General features: G+C 43.4%; 1 protein-coding gene across 1 annotated transcript; it reads right to left on the minus strand.

The window, feature by feature from the left end:
• Positions 1 to 1,596: 1,596 nt before the first annotated feature.
• Positions 1,597 to 10,312, minus strand: si:dkey-9i23.8 (C-X-C chemokine receptor type 4). Its single transcript, XM_041983660.1, has 4 exons — positions 10,084 to 10,312; positions 9,848 to 10,009; positions 6,857 to 6,941; positions 1,597 to 1,882 (listed from the first exon to the last, which is right to left on the minus strand). The coding sequence occupies exons 1-4, from the start codon at positions 10,158 to 10,160 to the stop codon at positions 1,673 to 1,675; spliced, it is 534 nt and encodes a 177-aa protein (XP_041839594.1). The 5' UTR covers positions 10,161 to 10,312; the 3' UTR covers positions 1,597 to 1,672.
• Between the last annotated feature and the right edge of the window lie 9,754 nt (positions 10,313 to 20,066).

Genomic DNA, 20,066 nt, shown 5'->3' on the forward strand with positions numbered 1-20,066 from the left:
ACCCTGTGGACAGCGCTTGATTGAAGCCAATTTTGTCCTACAAGACAATGACCCAAAGCAAAGCTCTAAACTATGCAGGAAGCTAATCAAACTTGTGGGAGGTCCTTCAGAAAGCATGGGTGTGAAATTTTCCTCAGATTACCTCAACATATTGACAGCTAGAATGCCAAACGTCTGCAAGGCTGTAAGTTCTGCCAAATGGAAGATTCTTTCGGAGTTTTGCATGTTCTCCCCGTGTATGCGTGGGTTCTCTCCTGGTTCGCTGGCTTCCTCCCACCATCCAAAGACATGCCTGTTAGGTTAGTTGGTTATTCTAAATTCTCCCTAGGAGAGAGTGTGTGTGTGAATGGTTATTTGTCCATATCTGTGTCGGCCCTGCGACAGACTGGTGACCTGTCCAGGTGTACCTGCCTCTCACCTGCTAAAATGCTGGGATAGGATCCAGCTTACCCGCGACCCGTAATGGAATAAGCGGTTAAGATAATGAAAAGAAGATTCTTTGATGAAAGCAAAGTTTGAAGGACAAAATTATTATTTCAAGTACAAATCGTTATTTCTAACCTTTTTCAATTCATTTTACAACCTTTTGATTAACAAAATGTGAGTTTTCATGGGAAAAACAACATTTTTGGATGAATTTTTGACTTTAAAAAAACAAACAAAAAAAAGGTTGCTAAGTTGCAACACTCACACACCGTGTTGGTGTGTGAGTGCGCCCCCTTGATGTGAGGCAGAGTACTGTTTGCCTCACCTGCTGACTTTTCCTCTGCACTTTATTGTACGATAAACGGGAATATTTCTCTCACAAATACATATTTCTGTAAAGTTCATGTTGGCGATATGCTGACGAACAGAAAACGTGTCATGCAACCCAGTTTGTGTTGGATGGCACAGTCAGAGCTGAGGTACAGCTCGCCCGTTCCTCCACCGGGTTTCTGCCCTGGATTTGAACGGGAAATACTCAAATTTGGCCATTTTTACTTAATAAACTGTCAAAAACGTGTTAGAGTCATACAGAAAATGCATTTTTAACACAGATCAGTGGAAAATATTAATATTTATTGTATGTTTTTTTCTGCATTGCCTCACCTGCCTCCACTGACCGCACGTCACTGCTTGGCACAGTACCCAGATCCTCGAATTCCTCCACCCAGAACACCATCAAGACAATGTTTGAGAAACACTTTAAGAACTAGTTTGGCAGCAAACACATGGATTTATTTAAAATAATGTGAAAAACACTGTACTTTTTTCAGTTTTCAGCAAAAAACAGAAACTAATTCAACTAATTCAGTTCAATTTCTTGAAGCTGAAAATCTTTAAGGGACGTGTTATTGATGATAACACTCCACATTTAGATATTTGTCTACTTTATGATGTAGAAGTTTCATACAACATGTGAAAAACAAATAGAAACAGGAAATTTTTCCCAGATCCCTTGTCACCTACATATATCTTGACAGGAATGATAATACATCCACCCATCAGCTGTTTTCCAACTGAAGTCTTAAGATTTCCTGACCACATGTTTGAAACACCTAAACCTAAATGGGATAAAGACCAGAAATGAAACATAAAATACTATCTTAATCCCCTGAAGGGAATTATAATGTTATATCTATTTTTTTTCTTTATTTTTTTTAAACAGGACATTATATGAACTTGACAATGTCTATGCCCCCATTTTGGTGATAGCAGTGAGAACAGGTTCTGATACTGGTCTCCTCTTGGTCCACAGAAGAGCCAGGCCCACTTCCCGGAAGTTATGATTGAAGCAGTAGATGAAAGGGTTTAGACCACAGTTCAGATAGGCCATCACTGAGGACAGTGTCCTTAACCAGTCAGGGGCTGGTATCAGGTCCAGTCTTCCCAGCAGGATCAGCTGACGAATAGAGCAGTAAAAAAATCTGTTAGTGGGTCAATATTAAATAAAAATGATGTAGGATTTTTAAAAAATATACAAGTTTAAATTTGTTTTTTAAATGAATGATTTGGGCTACACTAAATTTTAAAGAATAACAAATAATTTCTGTATCAAGTTCTGTATCTGTCAGTGTTCATTATGTGGCGTCAACAGAAGAGACGAAAACTTTTCTGATGTCATGGTGATCTACGAGCATGATGTGAAGGGAACTGGACTAATTCTTGGCTGTTTCGCAATACCAAGTACGCTTAGAACGTACTTGTGTACTTGCTAGTATGGACTTGTCAGAAGTACAAACTTTTGAGGATGCAAGGAACTGTACTTGATGACGTCAAAGACGTTGCTAAAAAAAGGAAAATCTAAACATTTGCTGCAAGTGTTAAATGGACAGAGCAATGCTTGCAGTTATTGTTGGCATGCCCTACCGAAGCTGAAGGTGACACGACAAGGCTGAGGACAGGAGCAACAAGGCAGGATTCAGAGAGGGAGGAGCAGAAGGCTTTTTCTGATAGCATAGCTGTCTACTTTGGAATGTTATGTGTTTTTTTCCAAAATGCTCTTTTTTAGTATTTAACAGTACAAACTGTATAAATCTATTTTAATATAACTTGATGTGCAGAACAAAGAATAAGCAGTGAAAATTTGTATACTTTCAATATGTAAAGTATATATTAATTATATAATATAAATACCTTCTTATAATTGCTTTAAGTTGAAAACTTTTTCAGTTAAAAAGACATCTAATTAAGTGACATTTCATCTACCTGTCTGTGGGTTTACACCACTCTTTCCTGCTCTGCACAGTTAAGCACATAACTCACTATACATGACAGAAAACTATCCATCCATCCATTTTCTGCCGTTTATCCAGAGTCGGGTCGCGGGGGCAGCTACCTAAGCGGGAAACCCAGACTCCTCTCCCTGGCCACATTCACCAGCTCATCTGGGGGGATCCTGAAGCGTTCCCAAGCCAGGCCAGAGAGATGTAGTCCGTCCAGCGTGTCCTGGGTCTTCTCCGGGGCCTCTTTCCGGTGGGACGTGTCCGGAACACCTCACCAGGAAGGCGTCCAGGAGGCATCCTAACCAGATGCCCGAGCCACCTCATCTGGCTCCTCTCGATGTGGAGGAGCAGCAGCTCTACTCTGAGCCCCTCCCCGATCACCGAGCTTCTCACCCTATCTCTAAGGGAGAGTCCGGCCACCCTGCAGAGAAAACTCATTTCGGCCACTTGTATTCGTGATCTTGTTCTTTCGGTCATTACCCACAGCTCTTGGCCATAGGTGAGGGTAGGAACGTAGATCGACCGGTAAATTGAGAGCTTTGCCTTTTGGCTCAACTCCTTCTTCACCACGACAGACCGATGCAGAGTCCGCATCACTGCAGACGCCGCAACAATCCGCCTGTCCATTTCCCGCTCCATCCTTCCCTCACTCATGAACAAGAACCCGAGATACATGAACTCCTCCACTTGGGGCAGGACCCTACTGCAGACCCGGAGAGAGCACTTCACCCTTTTCCGGTTGAGGCCCATGGTCTCGGATATGGAGATGCTGACTCTCATCCCAGCTGCTTCACACTCGGATGCGAATCACTCCAGTGAGAGCTGAAAATCACAGCCTGATGAAGCCAACAGAACCACATCATCCGCAAAGAGCAGAGACCCAATCCTGAGGCCACCGAACCGGATCCCCTCAACACCTCGGCTGCACCTAGAAATTCTGTCCATAAAAGTTATAAACAGAATCAGTGACAAAGGGCAGCCTTGGCGGAGTCCAACCTGCACTGGAAAAGATTCTGATTTACTGCCGGCAATGTGGACCAAGTTCCGACACCGGTCATACAGGGACCGGACAGCTCGTACAAGGGGGCCTGCCACTCCATACTGCAGGAGTACCCCCCACAGGAGTCCCCGGTTGAATGCCTTACCCAAGTCCACAAAGCACATGTAGATTGGTTGGGCAAACTCCCATGCCCCCTCAAAGACCCTGAAGAGGGTGTAGAGCTGGTCCACTGTTCCATGACCGGGACGAAAACCACACTGCTCCTCCTCAATCCGAGGTTCGACTATCCGACGGACCCTCCTCTCAAGCACCCCTGAATAGACCTTACCGGGGAGGCTGTAGATGGAGCACACCGTCTCCAAAAAGGGGGTGCTCAGCCACAGAAATGGGAGAGCCAACACCAGGGTTCCCAGACTCTGCTTCCTCATCGGAAGACGTGTTGGTGGGATTGAGAAGGTCTTCGAAGTATTCCTTCCATCATCTCACAATGTCTCGAGTTGAGGTCAGCAGCCTCCCATCCCTACTGTACAGTGTTGACGGAGCACTGCTTTCCCCTCCTGAGCTGCCGGATGGTGGACCAGAATCTCCTCGAAGCCGTCCAGAAGTCATTCATCATGGCCACAGTGTTTGCAATTGTCATTTGTTAACTTTTGTTCATGCCCAATATGCAGTTTATAGTCCAGTTTACAGAAGAATATAAGGTATTACTTTCTGAGTACGGGGCACTAGGTGACGGTTTAAGATTATGTCAATTGATGAGTTGATATTTGATCATGTGGGGAACTTTTTTATAGATATTGCTTAATGTTACCTTAAATAGCTTAGAAATGTTTTCAGGATTGTTCATTTTTGGACAAAAGAGTTAAATAAAGTTGTTAAGCATGTTGTCAGACTTGAGTGGTACACGTTTTGTATGTTGAAATGAGGCCACCGTCACCACCGTCAGATGGAGTTTTGTTTGTTTTAAACAAATCATTTACAGTATGTTTCCTCAGTGCAGTTAAGTTAATAAAGTAATAGTCTCTTTCAGTGCTATAATGTGTTTGTTATATTAAAAAAAACAATTCTTTTTAAATTTAAGCTTAAAGTAAATGTTTGATGTAAGAACTGTACAGAAAATAAAAAAAAGTGAATGTTCAACAATTAACAGCAAATATATGTACAAAAAATGCCAAATAATGATATAAAAACTCTAAATATATTAGACCAAATTAATAAAAGAAATGTAGCTTTTTATTAGGTCTGGCGGTGTTGACAAAAAGAAAGAGTTAACAGTAAAAACGCCTATTTTGTTAAAAAAAAAAAAATGAGGAGGTTGCACTGGTACATCGTTGAACAGCCATGGTCTTTAATGACATAACTTCAGATTTTGTAAAATAACAAACTTTTTATTTTCAAATTTAAAACCTGTTTTATCCAAATTCCCAAGAATCAGTGATACATCAACTCACCTCTGGAGATATGTGTGGTCCAGCAGGTCGCACCTAATATCTCATGCACTAACATAAGCCAAGTCTGTATCATGTAAACAACGTTCACAAACACACACTCCATATGGAGTTATCTACAACCTCAGACATCAGCATTTAAAGGCTGCCATCATTTACAACCAGATGAACACAGTGACATGCTGATTAAGTTCCTGAATCTGCTGCTGCAAGTCACAAATGTGCTCTCGCGAGTCACAGCGTGATAAAACTGTGGCCTGACTTTTGGCTCATTCCTTGCGAGATATAACTAACTTGTGTCTGAAGATGTGAGAGCAGAGGAGGGGGGTGGGGGGTTTGGGGCTTAACCAATCAGAGTGAATAGTTGTGAGCCCAACGTGGGTCATCAATAGTTGAGCCAATCAGAGTGAACGGTCGTGAGAACAACGTCTCCAGAGTTTCTCTTGTCGGACCTCTTGGCAGATATCGCTATTGCGCATCAACCTGGGGAAGGTTACCTCATTAACCATCGTTTTGACTACCCCACTGTGTGTTTTAGGAGTAAACAAACATATGCTCTAACAAAATGTATAAAGAATTACATTAAGATCAAGTGAATACGCTCTTTGGTGTGTATGAAAGGTGACTGCTGCCTAGCTGAACAAATCTGAACAGTTCTAACTTATAAATGACCAAAAACTAACCCTAGCCAAAAACAAGTACAAGTAAACTATGGAAGATAATTTGTCAGATGGACTATTTTTTCTCTAACTTCAAATTCAGTTCATGTGTGTGTGAGTTTTCTTTACAGCAGAAAATTTTGACATACAAGTTCAGATTTTTGATGCACAACTTCTCACATTGTATTCTACAAGTTTTCACATCAAATCTACACATTTGTTCATTTTGGCACATTTTTCCCTTCATAGGTTCCCTCATCAGCATTTTACCTGGACTAATAAAATGTTCCTCATTGGCACAGTTTTGCAGTTGTTTCTGAGTTGGACAAGAACTGACGTGGACTTGTGTACAAACCAAGCAGCCAAAGAATCAAAATATCAAACACAACCACAGCACATTTTATCTATGATACCAGGAAATCCCATTTCATTGAGGAAAACCTTGGATACTTTATATTCCAGGTCAGAATAGCTGTGGACTGCGCCATTTAAGGCCACCGCTGCCCCCGTGGGCCCGTCTGGACCTGCCTCTAGGTGTGAATGGTTCCTAAACTGCCTGGGAAGGAGAGTCAGGGCTGCATTGTAGGTATTGGACAGATGAAAACTGAGGACACCTCCTCTGTTTATTGTTGGTTTATTTGTATGGGTACAGAGTTGAGGGTCTCAGTGTCTGGGTTTTGCTTGTTGTCTTCAGGTTTTGGTCTTTTGGGTTAGATTTTTTGGGTTTGGGTTTTGCTCCTCAGTTTTTGTATGATTCCAGTAAAGCTCTCCTTTGTTAACTTTGGCCTTGGTTTACAAGCTCTTGTTGTAAAGCCCCTGTTTTATGACTAGTTACTTGAGTCTGTACTTCTTGTTTTATCTTAAAGTGTTAAGTTGACATGTTTAATGTCCCTTGCTGTCCTGCTCTGTGATAGCTGAACTTCTGTAATGTCAGATCATCACTTCAGCAGTGGAGGTGAGATGTTCTTGTCCTTCTGCTTTTACAGTGTATGTGTATGTGTATGTAAAGATGAATTAGCTTGTATGTTATTTTTATTGATGTACCTCGGACACAAAGAAGGGGGCATAGCAGACCATATATGAAGCTGCTAACAGAGGAGCCACCTCAGACAGATCTGCTTCTTCTTCACTGTGACAAACACAAAACAAAAAAGTATGAAGAAGAATTAACACTGGAATTCCTCACATACAAAAAGACTTTCAACCTGTTAATTACCACATGAGACTGCACCATAGCAACACATTAAACTGGACCAACAGTGAGCACTGTTAAGGCTGTTTGGGTAATGAAAAGCACACGGTGCTTGGTGGTTTCTGCAGTAGATCAGACTGCAGATGGTGTGGATAATTTATATAAGCATGCTGTCATGGTTTCTGGGTTCATGGTTTAGTTGTTATTTTGATTTCTGATCTTTGGTTTCTGGTCTTGCTTGTCTTTCAGTCCTCTTGTTGTCTTGTTTCCTGTTTTATTTTGCAGAGGCTATTCCCTTGTGTATTCTGTTTACTTCCCGTTCACTGCATCCAGTTCATTGTCACACCTACTTCTTGCTTGTAATTTAGTCTCTCAGCACTTATTAAGCTCAACTCAACTTTATTTATAAAGCCCTTTAAAACAACCACAGTTGAAACAAAGGGCTGTACATAAATGGACAAAGCAACACATAAAATACAAGAACCAACAGGGAAATAAATAATATAATAAAATATATAAAAACATTGTTCATTGTTTTTAAAACAGTTTAAAAACAATAAGCAATTTTAAAAGAATAAACATACATAACCTATAAATAAAAAACAAATAAAACCAATAAATAAAACAAACCACAGCACACTACAACATTCATAGGAATAAAAATGGGTTTTTAAGATGAGTTTTAAAAATAGACAATGAGAAAGCTTGTCTAATGTGGAAAGGGAGCTCATTACATAATTTTGGATCGGCAACCTAAAAAGCTCGATCCTCCCTGAGCTTCCGTCTGGACCTCGGTACGTCCAGGAGCTGCAGGTCAGCTGACCTGAGGCCCCGAGCAGGAATGTAGGGGTGGAGTAGCTCAGAGAAGAAGGAGGGGCCAGGCCATTCAAAGATTTAAAAACAAATAAAAGAATTTTAAAATGGCAGCCAGTGAAGTGAGGCCAGGACGGGGTTATGTGCTCCCTCTTACGTACTCCAGCTAGGAGGCGTGCAGCTGCATTTTGCACCAGACGTACGAGGGAGGACTGGCAAACCCCGAAATAAAGAGCGTTACAGTAATCCAGCCGAGATGTAATGAAGGCATGGATTACTGTTTCAAAGTGCTGTTGTTCAAGAAAAGGTTTGACCTTAGCAAGCTGCCTGATGTAGAAGAAGCTGGACTTCACTACAGAGCTGAGTTGACGATCCGATTTAAAATCACTGTCCATCTTAAAACCCCAGTTTGAGACTGTTGGCTTTAAAAAACCTGCCAAAGGACCCAAATCAAAGGAGCAGGGTTCACAAAAGCCACTGGGACCAAACACCATCACTTCAGTTCTATTCTCATTAAGATATAAAAAGTTTAGGGCCAACCAGGTGTGACGTCTTCAGAGATGCCAGAAGAGGTGCAAGGGAGAAAGCATTTTATTTTTTAATGGCACATATATCTGACTATCATCAGCGTAAAAGTAATAAGACATGCCACGGCTTCTCAGGACTGATCCCAGGGCAGTAAATATAAAGAGAAAAGCAGGGGCCCTAAGATCGACTCCTGGGGAAGGAAGTCGAACAAAGCTGGATTCAAAATTTCCAAAACTCGCGCTCATGGTTCTGTCGGAGAGATAGGACTTAAAACACTCCAATGCAGTACCACTGATGCCCACTAGGAGGCGTAACCAAGCCATTAAAGTGTTGTGGTCCACAGTGTCAAGAGCTGCTGTTAAGTCTGATAAAATAAGAATAATATGTCATTTGCTAAGAGGATATTGTTAAAAACTCTTATCAAAGCTGACTCGGTGCTGTGCAGGGTTTTAAAACCAGATTGGAACACCTCCAGGACATCATGTTCATCTAAAAACAGCTGGAGTTGAGCATGGACAACTTTTTCTAAGAGTTTAGAAATAAAAGGCAACCTCAAAATAGGTCTGAAATTGGCCAGCACGCTGCCATCAAGGCCAGGTTTTTAAGTAAGGTCTGGACCACAGCATGTTTAAAACTCAACGGAACAACTCCAGATGACAAACTACTGTTAATAACGGCCAGAACGCCCTATACTAGGGCAACAAAACAACTCTTTTTTCAAGAAACCAGGAGGGACAACATGATGGGGAGAACCTGATGGCTTCATATGGCCAATCAGATCTTTCAGAACTGAAAAAGATACCAACTCAAACTCCTCAAGAGACGCAGAACAACGAACAGGGACAGAGGGGTCAGATGCAGGAGCAGAGATGATGTCCTTGCAGTAGCAACCTTGATGCCTCCAAGCTAACAGGCTGTGGGGCATTAAAACAGTGTCTATGGTTTTAAATAACACATGTGGGTCATGACGATAAGACTCAATGAGGTTTGCCAGATATGTTCTTTTAGCCTCCTTAATCGTGTCCTGGTAACAGCGCTAACAGTCCTTAAGGATGAGGAAGGAAACCTGCAGCTTCTCGTTCTTCCACCTCCGCTCAGCTTTGCGGCACTCCCGTCTAACTGCCTGAGTTTCCTCATTAAGCCAGGGTTCAGCTTTAACCCTGAGCTTCACAGCTTTCATTGGAGCCACAGAGTCTAACCAGGAGCTGAGCTGCTCTGTGTCGGCAGAGGTAGGGAGATCACAGAGCTGGTTAAAAGCCACAGAGAACTGACCAGCAGTTAAAGAGTTAAAAAACCAACGACACTGAACAGGAGCGCTAGATTTAAAATCAGCACAGGAGAAAGCAACCTCAAACACAACGAGCATATGATCAGAAATCGCTCATCACAGATCTCCAAGTTAGACACAGATAAACCATATGAGAGGACGAGGTCTAATGTGTGTCCATGTTCGTGTGTGGGACCAGACACGAACATGGACACACATTAAATGGAGATGCTACCTGTAGCTGGAGCAGAAGCTGCCAGCACTCAGAGCAGAGCAGACACAGATGAGGACAAAGGGAAGGAAGATGCAGATGGACAAAGCAGATAGGATGTAGACCAACATGTCTGAGTAGCTGCTCTCCCAGAAGACGGTGCACAGCATCTCTGCAGAATCATACCTGAAGGAAATGTCACCAGAACAATCAGAGAGGAATGTGGAGCACAAGCTGATTCAGGCAACAAGTTGTAATACCTGATCCATTTGTAGACGACAGGGACACACCCGAACACCATGCCTGTCACCCAGGAAGCCAAACATGCTGCTACCATGACAACGAAGAAGCCACCTCTAGTAGAGGTCGCTCCAATCAGCCGCTGGACACAGAGGATAGCTGTGAAGTAAACAAACACCCCAGCTTACGTTACAGATCTCATTTCTGCTGCTCTCAGAAAACAAGAGCTTTTTTATTTATGAGCCAACACTCAAAAAATGATTCCTTGACTGAACATAATTTTTTTATTTCAACGGATTCCACATAATTGTATTATTTTTCCTTTTTTTTCTGTTTTTTTTCAACTTGTCCTGTCCAGCATCATAGCAGCAAAATGATAATCTAGCAAAAAGAGCAAAAGAAGAAAGGAGACAGAAAGATCACAGACAGAAGGAAACGACCCTTCAATCCACACCATCACCAGACAACAAACTGTTACACCTGTACATGAACACACCAGAACATTTCCTACAACTTTTACAAAAACAGAAACACACACACAAAAAAACAGGGCTGCTAGTCATTCAGAGTTTTTAAATAATAACCAAATCAAAAAGACATAACAGCGACCAGATACTAACTCACAGGAAAAATAAAAAAAAGAATTATCTCTTTGTATTAAAACCCACTGGACACCTCAGTGACTGTGTCAGCATGCAGAGCATGAGGAAGAGGAGTGATCAGTGATGAAGAGGAGTGAGTGAGATAATGCAAATGCGACCATGCCTCTACGGAGGCCAGAGGCAGACCAGTATGAGGCCAGATCAGTCTCAATAGGAATGAACTCACGCCAGGTTTTTCACAAATGCACATGCTCTGGTTTGCATTTGTATTTCAGAATCGGAAATGCACACTTGCTGTTTCACAAATGCACATGCTCTGATTCACAAATATAATTTTGAGGCACACTTGTAAGATTATACGAATTGCTGAACGTGCATTTACGAACTGCTTCTCATTTGTGAACATCTCTGCATTCGTGAGAGAATTTTCTGCGGTGGATTTTGAGACTCCCCTGACGTCGCAGGGTAACGAATGTCACCATTGGTTGACTAATCTGTCAATCAAATTTCCGAGTGTGATTGACAGATTCATCAGTCAATCAGGTGTGTTTGCATTCAGCCAATCATACTGCTCCTTACATTTTCTCCATACTTTTAAACCTGTCGCAGAGCTATTTGAGCTATTTGAGGAGACGTAACAATCACTTGTTGCGTCTCCTCCATGTCTGCCCGCTAGTTGGACTTGAACTACCATGCTCAAATAGCTCTGCGACAGGTTTAAAAGTATGGAGAAAATGTAAGGAGCAGTATGATTGGCTGAATGCAAACACACCTGATTGACTGATGAATCTGTCAATCACACTCGGAAATTTGATTGACAGATTAGTCAACCAATGGTGACATTCGTTACCCTGCGACGTCAGGGGAGTCTCAAAATCCACCGCAGAGAATTCTCTCACGAATGCAGAGATGTTCACAAATGAGAAGCAGTTCGTAAATGCACGTTCAGCAATTCGTATAATCTTACAAGTGTGCCTCAAAATTATATTTGTGAATCAGAGCATGTGCATTTGTGAAACAGCAAGTGTGCATTTCCGATTCTGAAATACAAATGCAAACCAGAGCATGTGCATTTGTGAAACAGCAAGTGTGCATTTCCGATTCTGAAATACAAATGCAAACCAGAGCATGTGCATTTGTGAAAAACCTGGCGTGAGTTCATTCCTATTGAGACTGATCTGGCCTCATAGACCAGGGCCAGAGGCCCGGGCCCTCAGCAGCAGACCCGGAGCACCAACCCAAGCCACCCCACCACGAAGACGACTCCAGCCCCACCCGAAGGGCGGCAGAGGAGACCCCCCCACGGTCCCGGGGCACAGGCCCCAGTGGGCCAAGATCAGCAGCCGGCGGCCCCACCAGGGACCGGCCACCCAGGGCAGCCCAAGCGAAGAGCCCAGGACCCCAGGAGCCCAGAGGCGGCCGCCCCACCCCCAAAGGCAGAGGGCCCGCAACAGGACCAGGACCAGGCCCCCCCAAACAGCCACCCGGCGAAGGCCAGCACATCGTAAAGCTACGATTTTGAATGATCTTTATGATTCGTTAATTGCAGCGTTTAATACCACAATTAATTGTAAGAATATATATATCCACCTCTACGGATGCTATATCAACTTCCATGGCTGCTTTTTGGACTTCTATGACTGCTACCTCCACCTCTGCAGCTGCTCCCTCCACTTCTACAGCTGCTACATCAACTTCTGTAGCTGTCCTATGTCCTATGACTGGCTCCAAAGGTCAGTTTAGGAATGTTTTTTGTCAGAGCATATAAAAAGGCTGCCATAATATGGACAAACCGGTTTTCCACAATCGGCTTCAGAGACCTCATAGAGATGCATATCTGTTTAAGATGTCACATTTTGTAATAAACCATCAATTTATATTATACATTAAGCTGGCATCAGGAGTTCTTCTTTTTGCCTCAAAGTATTTTTGTCACATCACCTGCTTCCACGAATAAAATGCAAAATGGCATCACAGTCCAGAGATGAACGTCACACTACCTAAACCTCTGCAGCTGCTCCCTCCCCATCTACAGCTGCTACATCAGCTTCTATAGCTGCTTTTTGCACTTCTATGGCTGCTACCTCAAACTCGATGGCTGCTACCTCCAACTCGATGGCTGCCACCTCCAACTCGATGGCTGCCACCTCCACTTTAGAGCTGCTACCTCCAACTCGATGGCTGCTACCTCCAACTCGATGGCTGCCACCTCCACTTTAGAGCTGCTACCTCCAACGTGATGGCTGCTACCTCCACTTTAGAGCTGCTACCTCCAACTCGATGGCTGCTACCTCCACTTTAGAGCTGCTACCTCCAACTCGATGGCTGCTACCTCCACTTTAGAGCTGCTACCCCCAACTCAATGGCTGCTACCTCCACTTTAGAGCTGCTACCTCCAACTCGATGGCTGCTACCTCCACTTTAGAGCTGCTACCTCCAACTCAATGGCTGCTACCTCCACTTTAGAGCTGCTATCTCCAACTCAATGGCTGCTACCTCCACTTTAGAGCTGCTACCTCCAACGTGATGGCTGCTACCTCCACTTTAGAGCTGCTACCTCCAACTCGATGGCTGCTACCTCCACTTTAGAGCTGCTACCTCCAACTCGATGGCTGCTACCTCCACTTTAGAGCTGCTACCTCCACTTTAGAGCTGCTGCCTCCAACTCGATGGCTGCTACCTCCACTTTAGAGCTGCTACCTCCACTTTAGAGCTGCTGCCTCCAACTCGATGGCTGCTACCTCCACTTTAGAGCTGCTACCTCCAACGTGATGGCTGCTACCTCCACTTTAGAGCTGCTACCTCCAACTCGATGGCTGCCACCTCAAACTCGATGGCTGCTACCTCCACTTTAGAGCTGCTATCTCCAACTCGATGGCTGCTACCTCCACTTTAGAGCTGCTACCTCCAGCTCGATGGCTGCCACCTCAAACTCGATGGCTGCCACCTCCACTTTAGAGCTGCTACCTCCAACTCGATGGCTGCTAACTCCACTTTAGAGCTGCTGCCTCCAACTCGATGGCTGCCACCTCCACTTTAGAGCTGCTACCTCCAACTCGATGGCTGCCACCTCCACTTTAGAGCTGCTACCTCCAACTCGATGGCTGCTACCTCCACTTTAGAGCTGCTACCTCCAACTCGATGGCTGCTACCTCCACTTTAGAGCTGCTACCTCCAACTCGATGGCTGCTACCTCCACTTTAGAGCTGCTACCTCCACTTTAGAGCTGCTGCCTCCAACTCGATGGCTGCTACCTCCACTTTAGAGCTGCTACCTCCAACTCGATGGCTGCTACCTCCACTTTAGAGCTGCTACCTCCAACTCGATGGCTGCCACCTCAAACTCGATGGCTGCTACCTCCACTTTAGAGCTGCTATCTCCAACTCGATGGCTGCTACCTCCACTTTAGAGCTGCTACCTCCAGCTCGATGGCTGCCACCTCAAACTCGATGGCTGCCACCTCCACTTTAGAGCTGCTACCTCCAACTCGATGGCTGCTAACTCCACTTTAGAGCTGCTACCTCCAACTCGATGGCTGCCACCTCCACTTTAGAGCTGCTACCTCCAACTCGATGGCTGCCACCTCCACTTTAGAGCTGCTACCTCCAACTCGATGGCTGCCACCTCCACTTTAGAGCTGCTACCTCCAACTCGATGGCTGCTACCTCCACTTTAGAGCTGCTACCTCCACTTTAGAGCTGCTGCCTCCAACTCGATGGCTGCTACCTCCACTTTAGAGCTGCTACCTCCACTTTAGAGCTGCTGCCTCCAACTCGATGGCTGCTACCTCCACTTTAGAGCTGCTACCTCCAACGTGATGGCTGCTACCTCCACTTTAGAGCTGCTACCTCCAACTCGATGGCTGCCACCTCAAACTCGATGGCTGCTACCTCCACTTTAGAGCTGCTATCTCCAACTCGATGGCTGCTACCTCCACTTTAGAGCTGCTACCTCCAGCTCGATGGCTGCCACCTCAAACTCGATGGCTGCCACCTCCACTTTAGAGCTGCTACCTCCAACTCGATGGCTGCTAACTCCACTTTAGAGCTGCTACCTCCAACTCGATGGCTGCCACCTCCACTTTAGAGCTGCTACCTCCAACTCGATGGCTGCCACCTCCACTTTAGAGCTGCTACCTCCAACTCGATGGCTGCTACCTCCACTTTAGAGCTGCTACCTCCAACTCGATGGCTGCTACCTCCACTTTAGAGCTGCTACCTCCAACTCGATGGCTGCTACCTCCACTTTAGAGCTGCTACCTCCACTTTAGAGCTGCTGCCTCCAACTCGATGGCTGCTACCTCCACTTTAGAGCTGCTACCTCCAACTCGATGGCTGCTACCTCCACTTTAGAGCTGCTACCTCCAACTCGATGGCTGCTACCTCCACTTTAGAGCTGCTACCTCCAACTGAATGGCTGCTACCTCCACTTTAGAGCTGCTACCTCCAACTCAATGGCTGCTACCTCCACTTTAGAGCTGCTACCTCCAACGTGATGGCTGCTACCTCCACTTTAGAGCTGCTGCCTCCAACTCGATGGCTGCTACCTCCACTTTAGAGCTGCTACCTCCACTTTAGAGCTGCTGCCTCCAACTCGATGGCTGCTACCTCCACTTTAGAGCTGCTACCTCCAACGTGATGGCTGCTACCTCCACTTTAGAGCTGCTACCTCCAACTCGATGGCTGCCACCTCAAACTCGATGGCTGCTACCTCCACTTTAGAGCTGCTATCTCCAACTCGATGGCTGCTACCTCCACTTTAGAGCTGCTACCTCCAGCTCGATGGCTGCCACCTCAAACTCGATGGCTGCCACCTCCACTTTAGAGCTGCTACCTCCAACCCTTTCCTCTTATAGATATGCACTATAGATGCATCCTTGAAGACTTCGCCCTTTGTCCAGATCAGCAGATACAGTACTACCATCTAGCAGCACAAGGCTTACTGAATCTTGTCTTCCAGCATTTTGTTTTTGTGTCCTAGGTGTCCACCATTGAGCTTACAGATAGGCTTTCCCTTGAACTTTCTTCCTCTTCAGGGAAAGTCGGATGTTTATCTTGACCAGCATTCCCCCCCTCTCATGCAGTGTGTGATATGCACGTCATCTCTGTCTCTCTGCCGGGTTATGATGTAATCTAGCATGTGCCATTGCTGGGAGTGAGAGTGCATCCAGGTGTTCTTTTATTTATGACTTTGTATGAAAAAGGTGTTCGATACAGTCAGCTCATATTGCGCACACAGGAAAAAAAGGCATAGGCCATTAGAATTGCAATGGCTGATGCCATGATGAAAAAGGATGTTTGGCCAGGTGACATGATCTGATACCACTCTGGCAGTGAAATCCCGAGTAAAATGAGCTTGTCCTCCTGTCTGGCCTTGGTGAGGAGCCTGCTGAATTCTTCATAGAAGGCTTCTTTTTTTTTTAATTTGTCCTGTCCAGCATGGTAGCAGCAGAATGATGGTCTGCCTCCTGTGTTGTGCCACACAAATTTGCTCTGCCATAAGGATCTTTATGGGTATAAGACTCCTCTTGATAATCTCATAATATAATTTTTGATTTTTTTATTTGTTTAAATATATAGTTTTATCTTATTTATTTGGTCTTATGGAATTTATGTAATCTTACTGGACCTGACCGGAGGGGACAGAAAAAAAAGGACATTAATGGAGAGTAGAAAAAAGGAAAGTGGAAAAAGTAAGAGGAGACAAAGATACAGTAGATAGACGTAACGACCTTTAAATCCAACCTAACACCAGACAACCAACTGCCACTCCTCTACTGAAAAACTGTAAACTAAGCTGACAGTCATTAGGAGTTCTTAAAATAACCAAGACAACAACAACAAGATGCATCACAACAGCAACCAAAGTACCAAATACAGTTGAAAACAAGAAATATTGCTTTCAAATCAAACAATTGATTTGATATATTCCCATCGCTTCCACGTTGGGTGCCAGTCATCTCTGAATGTGTGTGTTAAGCTATACAGTACCGATGCTTCCTATAGACGAGGTGATGAAGGCAAACTTCAGCAGGCTGACCACCTCGCACCATGGTGACCTCTGACCCTCAGTGAGCATGGCCAGCATGGATCCAGAGATGATGAGGAGCGAACAGCCAGGACAGCACAGTGCTCTGGTCAGTGTGATTCAATATCACAGTCTAGTAAAATAAAAGAGACTGAGAGAAAGCTGATTACATATACATGATGTACTGTTAGTGGAAGTCATACCTAAATCTGATATGGTGAGACTGAAGAATGGAAGCCAGTAGTGACAGCAGAACTGACCCCTGCACTGTAAACGAAAGACAGGAATGAATGTAACTGTGAATTAATGAAAATGCAGAGCACAGAACTCAGCTTTATAAATGTGAAAAGCCACCAGTACCAATCTGTTTAGTAAAGACTCACTAACGCACTAAAAAAGGATAGTCCGTTAGATTCGGTCCAATTTGGGACTCGATTCAGTTGAGGGTGCAATATTCTTCTAGACAAAGATTTACAGTCACACTGCATTTCTGAAATAAATTTGACCTTTTAAATAACGTGTTCCACCCTCCACCAGGGGTGGCGCTGCACCAAGAACTACTGAAGAAGAAGAAAGCTTTGTTCATCTATTGGTTAACGCAGAGCAACTTTGGTTTCTAGTACATAACAGCTAAATATGGAGCTGTGTCAGATCTTAGCAGGCTTGGGTTGACCAGATTTCTATCAAAACCTTTACAGCAGGGGTGCCTGATATGTCTGTCATCATAGATGATAGGCTATCCTCCATCTGCACTATGGCATTGTTACGGCCCCATGCTTGTCGGCCTGCTGCTGTGTATGTAAATGCCACTGTGCCAGTGCTTCCAGGTGACTGGCCGTGGGACCTGCGCCTGTGGACCTGCCCTCCTCCGCCTGGATGGATCGCTGGCTGTTCAGGACTCATTGCAGCTGGCCATTCAGGAGGACTCATCACCTTCAAATGCTGGGAATTGCCATTATTCCGGGCAGCTGTGGACATTTGGGACACCGCTCGCCACTTTGGGACAGAACTCGTCTGTTGGCTGTTTTCTACCCAGTGTGAGGTTTTTGGTATTTAAACTAAGTTTATGTTTTTTTCAAAAAGAAAAACATACGAGGTTCTTTTGAATATAGATGGTGTTAATATTGAGAGAGTGTTTGAGTTTAGGTTTTTGGGAGTGATAATGGACAACAAACTGACATGGAAATCTCATATAGCTCATATTAAAATGAAGATGTCAAAGAATATATACGTCTTGAACAAAGCAAAGTATGTGTTGAATTATAATGTATTAAGGATTTTGTATTGTTCACTTATTTTGCCATATTTAAGTTATTGTGTGGAAGTGTGGGGTAATGCGAGCAATATTTATATGCAAGCAATATAAAGCCATTGTTTCTTTTACAAAAAAGAGCAATAAGAATTATTCATAAGGTCGACTCCAGAGAGCACACCATGAGAGAGCATAAGTCAAGACGTATGAAACTTAAAGATTTAGTTGAGTTACAAACATTATTAGTTATGCATAAGGCAAGAAGCAAAGTATTACTGGAAAGTTTGCAGAAGTTGTTTGTTTTTATTTCAGAAGAGCAGGAGAGTGGAAGAAAATTTCATTTTAAACACCAGTTTGCAGCGACTACTTTAAAACACGTGTGTATTTCAATATGTGGTGTCAAATTGTGGAAGTCGTTACACACTGAATTAAAGATGTGTGTAAACATCTTTCTGTTTAAAACTATGTATAAACATAGAATATTTAGGTTGTATGAACTCGAATGATGGAAATTGTGTGGATTGTAATGTGTATGTTAAGGATTTTTCAGTGTTGATTTGTTGATTGTCATGTAACGAGCTGACAGAACATTTATATGTTATATATATGTGAGTTTTTGTTTAAGACAGGGGCGGGTATTATAAGTTTAAGTTCTTCCTGCTCCTTTTCTATCATGGTGGTGCAACAAGAAATGTTTTATTGATGTTGTTGTTCTGTTATAATCTGATGTTGTGCATAGCCATGTGTAAAATAATTAAATTAAATTAAATTAAATGGTATTTGATGTTATTATTTGTAAATGACCTATTTTATCCTCCTGAGACTCGGGAGAAAAAAAGTTTTTCTTTTTAAATCTTTTTATGACAATTCAAGTATTGTGGTCACAAGAAACGTGTTGCAACATTTTTTTTTCAAAAACAATGTTTATTATGTTTTGCTTAACACACATTGTAATGGTGCAGTTATAATAGTGTATTATTATTTGTATGGATTTTTAAAAACATCCTTTCGTTTAATGACCACTTAACAAGATTAAGACAGTAAATGAAGAAACGTATGGGATAAGGTTTGTGCCACTGGGGAGCGAATCTGAATTCTTTATATTTGAATTTGAATCATTCAATTTGAATCTGAATATGCCTTTTTGAATAATTGCTTTAAAAAACTGAATCCAAATGACCATATTTTATATTGAATCTTTGTTTTTGTTAATGTGTATATTGGTAAAGTCGAAACTTTTGTATTTGAAAAATTCAGATCTGAAATTCAAACTTTTGTGCCACACATCCGGGACCTGACGTGAGGCAAAACTAGTCGATCGCAGATGGAGTAACGTCAGTTTTGTGCAGTTGTTCTCAACGGCTACAAGCAGAGGGAGGGCGAGGGGAGGGTGGAGGCGGGGAGAGAGAGAGAGAGAAATGGAGAAACGCTAAGATCCAGGCCAGCCACTCGCTACAACGGCAGTTACTGTTCCTGCAATGGCACTTACCGTTTCTGTAGCGTTTCTCGTTTCTCCTGGACTGACGGAGCCCAATAAGCCTGCAAGCTGCTTTCACAGCGATGCGCCGTCACATACGTGATCTGGCGTGTCTGCAGCCCGGCAAATTTCTGTTGCCACGGTTACCAACTAGCGTTAAAACAACAATTTACAACAATAAGGCTATTTGACCGTAACTTCTTTTATAGGTGTCCATATGGACACCCTACAGCCAAATAAGAATCGAGTATTCACCCAGACCATTCATGTTTTAATCACACAAAACAACTAAATGGTGTCCCAAATACAAAACGGACTTAATCTTCCAAGGTTGTGCCCTCCTCTGGCATATGAAGGTCGCAGAAAGAAGAACAATGAAGGGGCTTGATCTTCAGCCTACATGATGGTTATTGCATTAATTATTTAATATCAAAATGGAACAGATCTGGAAAGTTACTATATATATATACACATACACATATATATGTAGTATATTTTATGTGTTAACAATAAACGTGTCAGTATTTTTTTATCATCCATCCATTATCTTGACCGCTTATTCCATTTCGGGTCGCGGGTGAGCTGGAGCCTATCCCAGCATTTTTTTTTTTTTTATCAATAAGCGATATTACTAAAATGTTTCCA

This window comes from Melanotaenia boesemani, chromosome 4, assembly GCF_017639745.1.
Source record: "Melanotaenia boesemani isolate fMelBoe1 chromosome 4, fMelBoe1.pri, whole genome shotgun sequence".
Taxonomy (NCBI): Eukaryota; Metazoa; Chordata; class Actinopteri; order Atheriniformes; family Melanotaeniidae; genus Melanotaenia; species Melanotaenia boesemani.

What these genes read in the sequence shown, in the direction of transcription:
- si:dkey-9i23.8 (XM_041983660.1), bottom strand. Translation starts at nt 10,160, where the DNA reads ATGGTAGCAGCATGTTTGGCTTCCTGGGTGACAGGCATGGTGTTCGGG. An exon ending in AGCTTCTGCTCCAGCTACAG is followed by an intron (nt 6,942 to 9,847) that starts GTAGCATCTCCA and finishes TGTTTGTCACAG; the next exon opens with TGAAGAAGAAGCAGATCTGT. An exon ending in CCCCCTTCTTTGTGTCCGAG is followed by an intron (nt 1,883 to 6,856) that starts GTACATCAATAA and finishes TCTATTCGTCAG; the next exon opens with CTGATCCTGCTGGGAAGACT.